This window comes from Poecilia mexicana, unplaced genomic scaffold, assembly GCF_051168715.1.
Source record: "Poecilia mexicana isolate PSO_F unplaced genomic scaffold, ASM5116871v1 scaffold_21, whole genome shotgun sequence".
NCBI classification, from domain to species: domain Eukaryota; kingdom Metazoa; phylum Chordata; class Actinopteri; order Cyprinodontiformes; family Poeciliidae; genus Poecilia; species Poecilia mexicana.
This window is the reverse complement of record NW_028263390.1, coordinates 12,939,040-12,955,009: the sequence shown is the minus strand read 5'-3', so window position 1 is coordinate 12,955,009 and position 15,970 is coordinate 12,939,040. Positions and strand designations below refer to the sequence as shown.

At 43.2% G+C, this 15,970-nt stretch overlaps 1 protein-coding gene across 2 annotated transcripts in view; it reads right to left on the bottom strand.

Moving 5' to 3' along the window:
- prox1a (prospero homeobox 1a) overlaps nt 1-15,970 on the bottom strand; it is a 34,291-nt gene that overhangs the window by 10,124 nt on the left and 8,197 nt on the right. For both annotated transcript variants that reach the window (XM_088001777.1, XM_015012862.2), the window contains exons 3-4: nt 15,407-15,514; nt 9,616-9,810 (exon numbers count right to left, since the gene is read on the bottom strand). In XM_088001777.1, coding sequence (XP_087857903.1) covers nt 9,616-9,810; nt 15,407-15,514 — 303 coding nt within the window. The remainder of the gene's footprint in view (nt 1-9,615; nt 9,811-15,406; nt 15,515-15,970) is intronic.

Below are 15,970 nucleotides of genomic sequence, written 5' to 3'. Positions count from 1 at the left end.
CCCTCACTCCACTGATAGCCTTGAGAATGTAGAGCCTTGAGGGGCTGCCGTTGTGTATATATGTGTATGTGGATTTGTCTCTAGTGGAAAGCTTGGTGTGTTTTTGTGTGCAGAAGCATTAGCGTCACATGGTAGTCTTCTCAAGGTGCACCTCCAAGAGAGAGTCAAGGACAGGACAGGGTCAAAGACACTGAAGTTGTTCTCCTTTGTGCCTGGACTTCGACCCTTAGATACATGCTAGTTGAACATGTATTTGGTATCTCCCTTGACATCCATTTTCTTTTCTGCTGCACCCTGAGTTTGACTAAACTAAGTCATGTTAAAATCAAGAAATTTAATGTAATCTTTTGAGATTTTCCATATTATAAAGCAAAAAGTAGCACATAAATTATACTGAGATATAGCTTTGCCTGCTTTGCATATAGGGACTGAAGTAGTTGCCCATTCTTCTTTGCAATATATCAAACTCAGTTGGATTGGACAGACATTGCCTGTGGGGCTCAAATTTTAAGTCTTGTCAAGTTCTGGACTTTGACTGGGCCAATTCTTTTTCTTCCACTTCCCAATTGCAAGTCCTTTGGTTTGATGTAACACCTAAAATCCCAAATAAAACAAACTGAAAATGTGGTTTTATCGTGTGAAAAAGTTCAAGTGTACATACATTTGGAAAGGAACTACATAAAAATCTACAAATCTACAGATTTTTTTCTGAATCTATGATTTCAGAAAAAAAACTGAAATCATAGATTCAAGCCTTGCTTAGAGACTTAGATATTCACTGCCTGATATTATACGGTGTCCCCAGCTGAGAGACAACAATCTAAATGATGGAGGGGAGAAGGGGGTCACTGAGAGCTGGGCCTCTGAGGTCAGGAAGTCAACCGAGCTTTGAGAGACTGAGAGCGCAGGAGGCAGTGGGGAAAGAAAGGAGCGAGGGAGTCTGGAAGATAGGAGCAGGACATCTGGAGAGGAGGAGAACAGGGGGAGGGAAGAGGAGGAGGATGGAGGGTGGGTGGGTGGGTTTGGAAACAACAAAAGATGGGAGGTAAGGAGCTGGACCGCAGGAGAGAGGTTGGAAGATGGATGGATTGATGGATGGATAGAGGGAGGGAGAGAGAATGTGAGGGTAAGCAAAAGATGGAAATGGCAGGGGAAGAAAGGAGAAATAATAAACTGCAGATTGGATTGAAGGAAAGGGAGTTTGGCATCAGCAGGGGGAGGAAAAAGGGAGTATGAAGGGGTGGGGGACGGGGGGGTGTCTTGACACATCTGCAGCTCTGATGCACGCCCTGGTCATTTTTGGCGTGCGTCCCTTTGCCACGCTTCATTAGTCTGACACACACACGGACGGAGACCAAAATGGTCCAGAAATAATGACATAATCAGCAGCTGTGCCACAGAGAGCAGGCTGCCCCGCACAAGGTGACCAGGGACAGAAGGAGGAGGGGAAGACGGACGGAGGAAGAGGAGGAGGAGATGGGCTGAAATCTAGCACCAGCAAAGTGCCGTGAGATAAGGTGTGTATGAGCAGGTGTGGAAAAGGAGTGATAAAGTCATATACGTCTTAATGTTTAAGCGTCTCTTTGCTACTCATTTTGCCCCAGATGCTACACACACACACACACACACACAAACACACACCACTCTGGTCATTTAATCGCGTCTGATCATGTGAATCAACAGTACACAATGAGGAAAGGATCTGTCAGAAGACATATATAATCGGGAGGGTTTAATAGCAGTGAGATGAAAAGCTGATTATCTTTTTTTAATTTCACAAAAAAAAAAAAAAATAAATAACAGAAATGAAACAAAAAAAATATCTTGGATATTTACTGTGGAGGTTCATTTCATTGTAATTGTTGATCTATTTTATACTATCTCCAACTTTATATAGATTTGTCCCAAAAGGCAAATGGGGAATAAGGCTGTTTTTGTGATGACTTTCGTCTATTGAGTTTTGGAAGTGAGGCACATCATTGGACTTTTTTATTAGTTTGATAAGTCAACTAATGTTTTAGGTGCTTTGGTTATAACTTTGATTATAATCACTGTTTTGCTGGAATAGTGCATTGGGTGACAAGGGTTTCAAAAATGTTAAATTTCCTTTGGACAAATCTTTGGATGCTCTCATTCGGGATTGACCAGATTTTGATTTTGATTTTGAACAAGATATATTTAAATGGAGTTCAAATTCCTCAAAACATATATTTAAAAAAAAACCCTCTTCAATTTAATCTTAAATAGGAATAATATCAATAATAGAAAAGTCATTCAATGCAACAGATATCTTTCCTTATTTTTTTTTTTTCTTTTTTGCTTTCAAGCCCTTAGGGCACCCCTTACTGAATGGGGCTCATTTAAGATGTTTCATACCTTCAGCTCATCATTTTTGTATTATCTATCAATGTTTGTCGCTTAGCTTTATCTTACACACAAAACTCCAGACTTCCAGATTTTCCAAGACTGTGTAGAAACCCGGGTTACAGGTATTGTCTAAATCCTCTAACTACTGGCAACCTGTGGAAACATGCATTCCTTGTTAATGCATGTTCTGCTTTACTTAGAGCTAAATGAGAGGGAAATGAAAGAGAGCGAGACTGTAGTCGGGAGGAGGCAGAAGAAGGTGAGAGGAGAGGTGTCTGTGCTTGCTGTGGAAATAAACCCACTGGCAAGTCCCACTGTATTTGTTCGTATTTTTGGCAGGTCTGAACCTAAATCTATACCGCCAGCTTTATTTTTTTCATCTTTCCACTTCTTTCGTCTACCTTTTTTGTCTTCAATCGCTCTTCAAAGAGAACCCTAAAGCTGTTCGGTGGAGGAGCCACACCTGTGTAAGAGCGCGCGTTTGTAGGTACTTATGTATCTTTCAAGATGTTTGAATCTGCGTCTTTTGCTTTCGTATCAGAGTGAAACGCCTGTGACCTTTTCACCTCAAACTCCCTGAGGTCAAACGCTGGTCAAAGACGCACTCCAAACACATGAACACACACACCCACGTAAACGCACGCAAACACACGCACACACACATTATGGTCTATGTGGTGTGAAAATCACAACAACAAAAAAAAAAACCTAGGAATGAAGGAGTGGAACAGCAGGAGGAGGAGGAGGAGGAGAAAACAGACATTAGTTTCTCTGGGTGGAGAACAAATGGAGCCCCGAGAGGGACGTGAAGAGGAGGAACGAGGGGAAAGAAGGGGGAAGGAGAGGTGAAGCACACAATGCTATGGGGCAAGGCGGTTGGACAGACAGCATCTGCTCTCAGCTCTCTGCGGCTCTGGGAAAGGCTGGAGAGACAAGGAGAGCAAAAGGAAGGCGGGAGGAAAAGTGGGAAGATGGAAAGGGAAGAGACAGGACAGAGGAAGTGACAGTGTAAAATCTTACGTTTTCTTTCATTTTTATTTTTTCAGGGATTGCCCAGGGTGTCTACAAAGTCTGAAATTTGATTTCATTTCACTATTTTTAAACACTAGATAAGTATAAAACATAAAAAGATAAAAGTCATCTTTTCTTTCTTTCCTGCCTTTTCCCTAGTTTTGTCCTTCCTTTTCCCATCCTTCTTTTTTTCCTTGTCATACCTAAACTGACAAGGAAAAAAGTCCTCCATCCTTTTTTCCTTCCTTGTGTCCGCCTCCATTTCTTTCTTGACCTGCCTTTATTTCTGTCTCTTGAACAACCTTCCCTCTGTCCTTCCCTTTCCCCCCCTCATTTCATTCTCGCACATAAAACAACCATAAGTGACAGAAAACTCTGTAAACCTGAAATGGGGAAAGTTTAGCAATTTTACATGAAAAATGGCTAAGGAACCCTATAAGTGTCCAGAGAAAGTACATTTCAAAATACAGCAGTGACAGACGGAAGGATGCACAAAAGACGACGGGAGACAAAAGGAGTGACACGTCTTTGCAGCAAGAGAAAGAACAGCTGATAAGAGAGGACACATGATCCCAGTGCGCAGAAGAAGGCTTCTCACCACTTTTCACGGTGCCTCCCTCTCGCATAGAGATCATATGGACTTCCTCTTTAAACGCCAAGATGTGTGTGTGTCTGCTGTGGGAGGAGCAGCAGCTGACAGAGAAAACTTGGCCTGGTCTGTCTTATGGAAATCTGAGAGTTTCCCAGAGACATCATAAAGAGACCTCACCTCTCTTCTGTGTCTCTAACCCATTACCGGGTCACACACATTCCTGTTTTATGAAAGGCAATGTGTCTGTTGTCATTGAGTTGGGGGGTAGGGGGGGAGGGTTCAAAGACAAGGACGGCAAAGAAAAGGACACTAAGTGAGAATTTTCACTTGAGTCCTTACATGAAAGCAGCGTTTGCTCAAAGTCAAGGCTTTGGGAGGCCAGGCGTGTTGTCGGAGGACTTTGATGACAACTGACGGAGTGAATGTGAAGCGAAGAAGAAAGAGAAGAAGAGAGAGGATCAGGGGAGAAATAGGGGGTCGCTGAGAAAAGAGGAAAGTAGAGCTGGGGTCTAGGTAATTAACGGCAAGCTCTTTAATTACTGCTGGTGTTCATTGTGCCAGAAGGAATGTGACAATTATGCCATTAAAACTTCCTAATGGAGGGGAGAAAAGTGAGGGAGGCAAGAACAGAAGACATGCAAAGAAAAAGGAGGATGAAAGGAGGAAGGGAACAGAAGGAAGAGAGGAGGGATATGAAAAGGGGGAAAGGGGAAACAATCGCGACAAAAGAGAAGCTGGGAGGGAGATGGGGAGCGTATTAGGCCAGCACAGTGACAGAGCATATTAGCATCAAACAAGAAAGGCCACGGACGTGTGTGTGTGTGTGTGTGTTTGCGATCAGAGAAACAGAGGACATATTCATTCCAAAGACGCCACCAAGGTGGATGGAACTTTGATGATGCAGAGTCTGGCAAAGGGAAAACTCTGTGTGTGTGTGTGTGTGTGTGCGTGTGCGCGTGTGTGTGTGTGTGTTTGCTTGCTGAATCTGCGTAGGCTCCTGTTTCAAGTGGTGGTGCAGGCAGGTAGGGGAGGAAGAAGAGCAGCAGGAGGAGGAGGAGGAGGAGGAGAAAGGGGAGAGATCCACGGAAAAGGGCCTCGGAGGCATCCTGATACACATGCAGTACATTTCCATCTCCACATTACCTCTATGACTCACACACACACACACACACACACACACACAAGACGGGAGACATAACGAGTGTGTCCGCACACATATGTAACACACGCAAACACACTGCTCCCCACACAAACATCAAAAAAGCACACACACACAACCCACGCACTTGCAAACACACACACGCAAACAACACCCACATACACACACACACACGCACACACGCACACACACCAAAAAGCCAAACACTTACACAAAGAGTCTTAGCGCTCACCAAGGCGGTCGGTTCATCAGGGGGGTTAGAAATTTGCATGGCTGGGCAAATTTTCCTTGTGCTAAACTCTAATCAGCTCCTGTATCTCTCAGACACCTGCCCAGCGTGCAAAAAAAAAAAAAAAAAAACCTTAATATGCAAAACACCTTCCCACCCTCCTCCACTGAGGCAGCTCCTCGGCCAACAGAAGACTTATTCACCTGGCCTCGCTAACTCTTTCCCACCCTGCCTGTCTTCTTGCAAATTTTTACATTTATGTATGCAAATCGGCTGTTCCCCTTAAGCCTGTTTCAACAGCAACTTCCTGGTGCCCGGCGAAGAATGAGAGACTTGTTTGAAGGCATCGCAGGAAAATTAGCAAGGGGGAACAAGATGTCTCCTCTGTGTGTGCGGACGGACGTGTTGCCAGCTCGATCCCTGCAGGTGGACACGTCCACGTTGTCTGTGGCCGGCGACAAAGTTTGTCCATTTGAAGGCGAAATGCCATCGTTAGTTCCTGTAGGATCAACGTTTTCAAACTTAATTTCGCATTTTCACGTGCAAGCTCATGTGCAGGTTAGTGTGGCTACAATGTGCAAATGCAAAACATAATAATGTCATAACAGTTTATGTCTCGCTTCTTATTTAAATATTTTTAATTGTTTTAAAAGGCGTCTTGAAAGACGTTAAAACGCAACTGGCCAAAATATAAATATACAATAAGATGTTTGGATAGTTAACGATCATTAATTCATTGGTTCAGTTTGTAACTTGGTGCAATTCGCTTTCAGAAAGCCAACTAAGCCATCAATTGCATTTACATTCATGTTGCCCTCTATATTTATTGGTACTTATAATGAAGATGTATGTTTTATTATAGTAGCCTAATCTCACACTGAAAAGCTTTTTGTGGTAATCTCACAATTAACTTTGTGTTTCTTTTTGCCTCCCTTTGCTTTCATCCTCCCAAGACATGGTGGCAAAATAGCCTTCGGCCGGCGTCCAGCTTTGTTCCAGTTGTTTTAAACTTTTAAATTATTTTTTTCTGACTGTAGATGTGTCAGCTTCTTGACTTAAAAACCTCAACACACACATCTGCCTCAAATGAAAGGCCCTTCTCATTTTAAAGAGTGTCTAACAGAAACGGGAGTGTCACGTAATATTTATAACCCAGTAAAAGTTGTGGGTGCCACGAATTAACGCAGATAATTTTTCAAACAGCCATTTTTAATACGTTTTACCAGGGTAATAAATGTGGAGGCTGCTGTAGGAAGAACAGACTAAAAACTTGTTCCCTGTTGATGAGAAGTCATTTTAACAGCCAGGTTGAAACAACTGTTTATTAAACAACAAGTAAACATGATGTTTGTGAACCATTGGAGTCTCATAATGCTTTGAAAATAATTTGAAAGTGAATCCTACAAACACCGGATGTGAGTTTTATAGATATTTGAGCCAAAGCAGTCCTTATTTTGAAAAAAAAAAAAAAAAAAAGTTGAAAATGTGTCTGTTTGTCCCAGCCAATCAAAGATCTTCAATGCGAGGCTTACTTAGCTATTTCTGTCCACTTTTTAACTGCGTCCTTTTCCTTTTTCTTTGTTTTTCATTTTTAAACCGCAGCTTCACATCACTCAGAGGGAAAACATATTTCTCTGTCTATTCATAAAATTTTTTATAGGAACAGAGTGTGACAAAAATGAGCCTAGAATGCCCAAATCAGTGATGTCACACTTGAACTAAGTCCTTATGATGGCTCTTTATTTTGTTAAAAACTTCAAATATGTAGGTATCTGTCCTGTTTTCTAAGACACATGGCACAGTATGAAATATTTTATACTTTAGCAGCTTGATTTGAGTCAAACTCAGAGGTGAGAGTCTCTAACTTACTGTCTGTTTAATTTATTTCCCTATCTCACTGATTTCTGCACTTATTAGGGCCCTGCCTAAATAGAAGAAATCTTGCTTTGCCCTGATGTGCTTTCAGTTGATTGAGACCTCATATATACAAGTGCTTCTGTCTGCCAGAGTCTTTCAAAGCCTCCCTTAAGAGGTTTGAAGATGGATGTGGGGGAGAGTGTGTGTTTGTGTGAGTGTTTGGGTGCACAGAGAGCAGCCCCAGTGGACAAATAATGATGGAGAGAGACAGAAGGAAACACAGGGAAAGAAAGCGAAGCCCTTTAAATGTGAGAGCTTGCAAAACTCCCACTGCTCGCAAGGGCACTTCGCTCCTGCACGTCATCTCTTTTCCCTCTTCTCTCCTTCCATTTCCCCCATCGGTTTCCCCCCTTTCCCCTTCTCCCTTCATCGGTCTCTCTTTTGTCTCCGAGCTCTCACCCTCCGTCCCCTATCTATCCATCTCCCTTGTCCCCCACTCCCCCTCTATCTTTCCCCTTCCTCTAGCTAAAACAGTAGGACGCTTAACCTTGATAACAGTGAGATTTTTTCCCCCCTCAAAGTGACACACACACTCTCTCACCCACACACACACACACGCACACACACACACACTCACACACACCGGAGAAGTGCTTTGCCAGCATGCCAGGCCGGTCCAAGGGACGGCTGTACCCTTCGAGGTGAACAGGACACCGGGAAATGCAGCAACAACAAAACACTCACACACACACACGCACAGGCAGCTCACTCCAGGTCTTTCTTAACACCAAGTCCTTTAAAGCTCTTTTGTCAGCTGACATTGAGAGGAACGCTGTCCATCTTTAAACATTTCACACGCACAAAGAGACGTCGGCAAAAGGAGAAGTGAGGAAAGAAAAAATGGAACATATTAAAGGTGAAGCTACCTGCCAGGAATTTACGACAATCAACGGAAAGCAGTGGACAGTCACACTGATGCTCGTAGGCAAATGAGGACAGGGAAGTACAACGTAGTTTTTCAAAATATTAAAACATCCCCACACAGAGAGGTAGTGTAAGCTAATAACCGTCGAGAGGAAACTGCTGGAGAAGAAAAGGTGAAATAAGCAAGGTGTTTGTGCGTTTCTTCCTCATCAGAAGAAACTTCCTCAAACGGGTTTAAACTAGACTGAAAACAAATGTGAAATTTTATTGGCTTGATTATTTTTAGCCAAAGGCGCTGAAATATTCCTCTGCCTTTTCCAGTACATGGGGTGTACATACAAAGTATTTATAGCCCCGAAACTTTACCACAACTCGTCACATTACGGCCACACATTTTGAGGTATGTTATTGGGCTTCAACGTGACAGACTATCGAAGAAAAACTATATATTTTTTTTTTAAATCTGAAGAGTATTTTATATTTTCTCTCACTGACTGAGTACTGATTTTTTTGTGCATTATTCTTTCCAACTAAAGTTCAGTCTGTTTAGATGGTTAGTGTCTGTTAACAACAAATTTCAAGCCACATATTTTTGTCCTGCTGGAAGGCAAACCTCCACAGTCTCAAGTCTTATTGCTCTTTTTAGATTTTCATTTAGCCCCTTCCATCTCTATATTAAATCTGATCACCCTCCCTGAAAAGCATCCTGGCAGAATGATACTGTGCCCACCATGATTCACACTAGGGACTGTGTATGGGGGATGTGTGCAGTATTAGCCCTTTGTCCTAGGTAGCAATATGCATGCAGGACAGTAATTTTAATCTCAGCCTCATTCTTCCTCATTTTTATTGTGTCCTCTACAAATGGGACTTAGCCATACAGTTTTTCTCTTGCCACTTTTCCCACAAAGATTAGATTCGTAGAATGCACACGTAACATTTGTTCTGTCAACAGATTCTTCCACCTGAGCTGTGGAAATTTGAAGCTCACCCAAAGTTACCTCTTTGTGTCTCTTGATTGCTTCTTTGATTATTGCTCTCCTTTCCCACCCTGCCAGTTTAGGTGATGGTCATATCATGGCAGGTCAGTTGTGCTCCTTGATCCTCATGATCATGTTTGTTCACAACTATTCTCTGACAATCCTCAGAGAGAAGCAGAATTTATAAGATACCTTGACTTCTGTAAGCAGTTATTTGAACTGGACTGAGGATATACGCACAATACACTTTGTGTTGCTGTCAGATAAAACCCAGATAAAATAAATGACTGCGTGACAAAAGCTTAGGGGTTTGAATAATTCTGCATCAGACTTGAACTCAGCATATAAAGCAGATCCAGAGTCAACGAGGGCGCAGCGAGAATGTATCAGAATACACATTGGATTAGGCGTCCGATGAAATTTCAGTTTTCCCTCTCAGCTCCTCCTCTTACCGAGCCTTTCGCTGCAGCCTATGTCGAGTCGCTGAAGCATTTACCTCAAAGTCGTTGGCCTTGTTGTAGTGCATGTTGAGGGCTCGGAAGAGCTCGCAGTCCCGGCTGACGCTCAGCTCCTCGGCTCCAGTGACACCATCGTTGATGGCCTGCCGGGCAAATTTCTCCATCTGGATGTAGTAGAACTCCCTGAAGTTGCTGAACCACTTGATCAGCTGGGAGGTGATGCAGCGGTTAAACTGGAGGAAAAGACAGAGGAGGAACGGAGAGGTCAGCAGAAGACAAGGCCGATGTGTCAATGTGCTTCTTATGAACAGCGTTTTGACATGGATCTGAATGAATCCTGTTTTATGTCAGGTAGCTGAGGCGTGAGGTAAGGTGGGAGGAAGCTGGGAGAGATAAAAGAGGAGCGGAAGAGAAAACAGGTTGCAGAGTGAGGGACGATGATAGAGATATTAAGTAAGACAGCAAAGCGAGGAGGTTGGCGAGGGAAGAAAAGAATAAACGCCAGAGAGAGAGAGAGTGTGTGTGTGTGTGTGGTTCGTCTTCCCCGCTGGGAGCAGACCTCCCCCCCATCATAACCCTGCGAGTGGAGGGAGAGGTGGAAGAGAGGGGGTGAGACCGCAAACACATAATTGACCAGAAAAACGATTAAGTCATCATCTGAAGCGCCCTGGCCCGCAGGGGGGCTCAAACATGTACTTAACCCCGCTCACCAATTACACCCTGTTCCTCCTCCCCTCACCGCATCTCCCGTGCAGGGAGAAACGGAAACGAAGAAAAAATAAAAAAAGGAGCAAAAATAAGAAGACAGAGGCGATAAGCGCTGCCGAGGAGGCAATGGCTATCTGATCTAGTGCTGTTCGGGTGAATTCAATAGGGTGAGGTAAACCTATTAGGAGCCTCAGCTGGTGCTGGCTCCTTTTCATCCTGACCTCAAAGGGAAAACAACCGTGTCTAAAAATCTAGCCAGCTAGTAATAATATTATGTGCTTTGGATTCTTGTTTCGCTTTTCAAACTCGATAAAATTCAGTCAAATTTCTACCTTGCAGACATCATTCATACTCCCCTCTGCTCTTTCTGCAGCAGAAAGAAAGGGAGACAAAATGCTGCTAAACGCTGAGCACACTGCTCACTGGGGGGGTCAGAGTGGTTGACATGGAGATTAGACTCTGACTATTGTTCAACAACACAGACATAAACACTCGTCGTGATCCGGGACGGCAGTACAGCACAGTCAAACTCATGAAGACGGTGGGGAAAGTTGATAAATAGGAGATACGTTTCTTCTGTGGTGGTCTTTTCTGGAATGATCTGCAAATGAGATAATGGTGGAGCGGAGAAGAATAAGTCTGTTTGTTTGGCTGGAGTTTGGGTGGGTGGGTGGGTGTGCATGGAGAGGAAGTGTTTGGGATGGTGGCTGTGTCCTAAAGTGCAGGGTGAGCATAAATAGGGAAAAAGAGAGGGCGGGGTTGGGATGGGTGCAGGTCAGCACCACCGGACAATAGCGCGTCGCTCGTGGTGGTAACGGCGGCGGAGTTTGTAAGGGGCGAGGGGAGGATAAGGGGGTCGGAACGTGAGCAGTCAGCAAGCCAGGGTCATGACATCTGGGCATCAAACAAACAAACTACTGACACTTACAAATACGTTGGCAGTGCAGAGTTATTCTTAAGCACATGGCTCTCCCTGTGCCAGACAGTCGGCGTGTGACAGCAGAGCAGAGACGCCGAACCCTCTTTTGTGTTGTGTGCAACGTTGACCGTCGTTGCATTAACTCTTTATCCACGAAAGTGTGCTTACATACAGACCTGAGCATTGCACAGTGAGATTATGGACTGTGAAAGTTCCTATCGCTCATGTCGGGAGACCTTTAGTGTCACTGCAGCCGAGTGACTCGATGCATTTGTCACTTTGGACAAAAATCACTTTATTATGCTGACAGCATGAGAGAAGACGTATTGCAGCCGGTGCAACTGCAAGTGCTGGTAAATATGCTAAACTGCACTGCAGCCATGCTCACTGCACATATCACACTCAGGGATTAAATTTTGGCAGGTTCCCCTTACAGCTTCCAGCGGTCTTGGTTCATTAAGTTGCTGTAGGGGGCACAGAGACCCCCCCTGATACCAGCTAAGGACGGGTGTGTTCGCTGTAAAAGGAGGGAATCGGTTCAAAGGAGCACATCACTGCAGCTCCTTAATCAGAGCTGGCAGGGGTCAGCCAGCACAGACATGAGGCACAGCGAGGAAAGTGTGTGCGCTGAATCTGATACGATATGTTTAAACATACAAGTGTGTGTGTGTGTGTGTGTGTGTGTGTGTGTGTGTGTGTGTGCGTGCGCGTGCTTGGCTATGAGGTAGAGCAGAGAGAGACAGTGAAAGCGTGTTTCTCACACTCACACTCAAGAGCCTGTGAAAGGTCAGTGCTTAGTGCTAACAGCATAAGATAGAAAGTGGCATGCACACACACTCACATGCATATGTTCTGCAGATGCTGAAGTCTAAAATAGACAAAAAAAAACAAAAAAAAAACTGTGGTATCTCATGTCTAAACTGTAGTCGCCTGCAGAAAGTGCTCAGGTGTACACACATCTCATTATCGGGTTTGGTAAAATGGGTAAGGTGTTTTCCTTTTAGCTGCGTTTTTTGGCTGAAAGGTGTTTGAATAAAAAGCAAACGCTTTCTCAACAGCGGAGCAGAAAACACACAGATGACCTCAGAGTGCTCGGCTACATCCAAAACGACCGGAGAGGATAGAAAGACACAGAAGCCTGCACGGGCCTCCCTCTCTGTCTCTCTCTCTGTCATATAAGCCCCCTCACAGCCATCAGGGCTTTCCAACGTTTCCTGTTTTTGCAGGAGTGAATTGTGGGAGATAATCTGGGGCTGTCTATTGGCTGACTGCACACAAAACGCAGCCCTGGAAAGCGGGCTTTTGTTACTGCTGCTGCTGCTGTGACTCAAAATCCAGCCACGGGCTTTTCTTTCCAGGCCTCGGCCCCGCCGAGGTGCACATGCCGTGCCACAACATCAGCGAAAAAAAAGAAAAGGGAAGGAATGACATACAGAAAATGCAAAACCCCTCCTGACGTTCGCGGCACCATGGCACATAACTGACGTAAACACAGAAGCTGAGGAGAGATGCTACTAACGAAACAGCCAATTTTGCCTAGATAGATTCTGTGAGCAGCAGATCGAACACTGAAAAATCTAATTTTGATTTTTGTTTTCTTTCTTTATCAAGCAGCTATGCAGCAATAAATTGATTGATATCCCATTGATAAAATCTAATTGGTGATCAGCAAATTGAACTCTGAAAAGGGATATTGACACATTTTTAAATGTGTCAACCAACACTTTGTACTTTTGTCTCTTTTTTAGTTCAATAAAAATCAGTGATGCCTTGATGCATCAAAGGAGACATTCTTATAAATCCTTCATTTTCTGTTAAATTTCCAAACTGCTCCTTTATCAGAGAACCTCAAACAAATCCTGGCAAACAAGTCCTGACAAAACAAATATTGTTTTGCAAAAAAGAAAAAAAAGGCAAACAAACAAAAAAACATAAATATGTTTTCTAAAAACATGCCAGCAAAGCAATGTCAGATGATTTATTAAACTAACTAAATTATTTTGAACTGATTTTTGATCTACTGGCCCTTTATTTAGACCCTATCTGTCTAAATAAAGATATGTCATAAAGCCACTTGGATTATATAAGCTGTCATTCATGACACCAACAAGGGTATTAAGTAAAATCTGTCAAAACACTTCAGAAACACTTAGAGGGGGGGAAAAAAAACAGTGTCTTAAAATAAGCTTATTGGAAATGAACATCAGCTCCAGGGCCTCCCAGGTCCAGATCTGATTAGACAAGACCCGATTAACCTTAAAAGACTGTTGTTTGAAGACAAGCTCTTGCTGAGAGGCTGTGCTGGCTGAATTTAATTAGATAGTCCCATTCCCATACACTAATTTAAAACCAGAGTCCATTGTCATCTACAGAGAACAAAAACAAACTATGTGGCACTTAATCCCTTAAATATCTTGACCTTATTTAGGTTTCTATTCATAACGAGGCCACCTTCATGGGAACGCCTAATGAGTTAGGCAAAGCTGAAATTTAATCTTACTTCTTATTCAAAAAATTTCAAGTATTAGATTGATGGTATTATGTCGATAATTAAAAGAGGGGGCACCAACACTGGAAGCTGCTTTCAATAAAAGCAACTTTTTTGTTGCATCTTATTTTCAAAGCTGTCCAATGAAATCGTCTGTAAAGAATGACGTGAGCTCAGAGTCGTGGTTCTTGGTGATGGCATACATGAGGGGGCAGCTGGTAGGAAAGGAAGCCTTTATCTTCTGATTTGAATAAGATGGCCTGGATCTGTCACAGTATTTACCCCGATCATGGTCCAGGAGCATACACACACACACACCTAAACACGCATGCATACAATCAACGCCACAAACTCACCGCACATGATACAAGAGCTATTGTGTTGTTTTTCTTGTTTTCCTGTGCAGCTTACATATCGTGCTTTGTTTTCCAAATTTTCCGTCATTAAACTCCCAGCGGGGCTAATGTGCATCCTCGCCATGTCTCTAAAGCAGCTCTTTGCTCTACGCCCCTCCCTTTTTATCAAACCATCCTCCATACACCTGCTCTGAGAGCCACCATCTCCAGCTCCGTTCTCCTCTCTGCCCCCCTCTGTCCCTCCATTACTCATCCTTCGCGTCACCTCTGGAGAACTCAGCAGCTCTCCTTTTCCGTTGTGCAGACCTATTCAACTTCCTCTTTTATCATCTTTTGCATAAACACATAAGGCAGCGAGTGAAAATCCACCTTTTTCAAGACACAAAAGAATACATTGTTCGTTGTAACTGAGACTGGAACATCACAATTTCCAACCAACTTCCCTTTTTTGACTCAGGTGCAAAAACATAATATAAGGAAGAAGTTGAGCAAAGATGAAGCAACAACTACAGTGTATGTGAATGCGCGTTTCCATTTACGAAGAGCGTCGCAAAAGTTTTCGTATAGCTTAACATTTTTTCATCCTTTTTTCATGTCACTGTCACACACCTCCATGCTTTTTATTTAGATTTTATGTGATAAACCAACAAAATAGCACTTAACTATAAATTGCTGTATTCCTCTTCACTTTGATACCACCTAAAAAATCCAGTGCAACTAAGTGGATTCAAAAAATAACATCTCACAGGGGACTTTTCAGTTCATCTCAATAGAAACAGTGTGGCATAACCGGAATTATAAACCTAAATTAGAGGTGAACCAAGACGGGAGAACTGTATGTTGTGAATGCTGAGAAGACAGGCAAAAAGCAATGTAGGGGAAACAGCAAACATGAGGAAGACTCTGGTCGGATGAGAGTAAAAATTTGATTTGTGTGGTCAACTAACACAACACCCTAAAAACCTCATCAACACAGTGAAACATGGTTGTGGCGGCATCATGATGTGGGAATGTTTTTATTTAGTAGGGACAAGGAAGCTGTCAGACAGGCAAATAAAACCTGTGAGATTCTAAACATAAAACTTGAACTACCCTGGAAAGGCTTTATCAAATAATAATTATGTTACAATGGCCCAGTCAAAGTTCAGACCTCAGTCTAAACAAGTAATGGTTCAGATCCAATTTGACTGAGATTGAGGTATTTTGCAAAGATGAATGGGAAGCATATTGAGACTTTAAATGTGCAAACCAAACAACACTGTGTACGACTATCACTGCAATAGATATCCAAAGGCACTGTTTATAAACTACCCCAAAGCTAAATAAAGCAAACAGGTATAAGACCACAGAAGACTCACCTTGACGTCAGAGAAAAACATCTTCAGCATGTTAGAGCTTGGGTAGCGGGTGTAGAAAAACATGAGTTTGGCCTTCTTCAGATGATTAGGGGAGAGGCCCTCCTGGATCTGAAAACAGCTGCTGTTAAGGATGTTAACAACTGTTTGGAGGCCAAGAACCTCTGGTACATCAAGCAAACATAGGTACATTACAAACACTATTTATATTTGCTAATGACTCGGTGTAAGTTTGAAATGTACATTTGGATGAAGGTTAACCAAATTTTCTCATGAGCGTGAATGCAGAGCTGCTGGAAGGGGTGAGCTGAAGACAGTGCACTGAAGCAAAACCATTTGCTTGGAATTAGCATCGTCTGGATCAGGTGTGAGAGAGTCACGGTAAATAAAGCAGTACAGCCTGGGCTTTTACATAAGGAGACTCATTTCACTGTCAAAGCAACCAAGCGCCTTTGCCTACACCCTGCGTCAAACTCCTCCCAAAAAAAGGAGGAAGAAAAAAGGAGACATTTGCATATCACAGACAAAGACAGCAGTTAACGCCAGTGGCGGGCAAGAAGGCCTAAT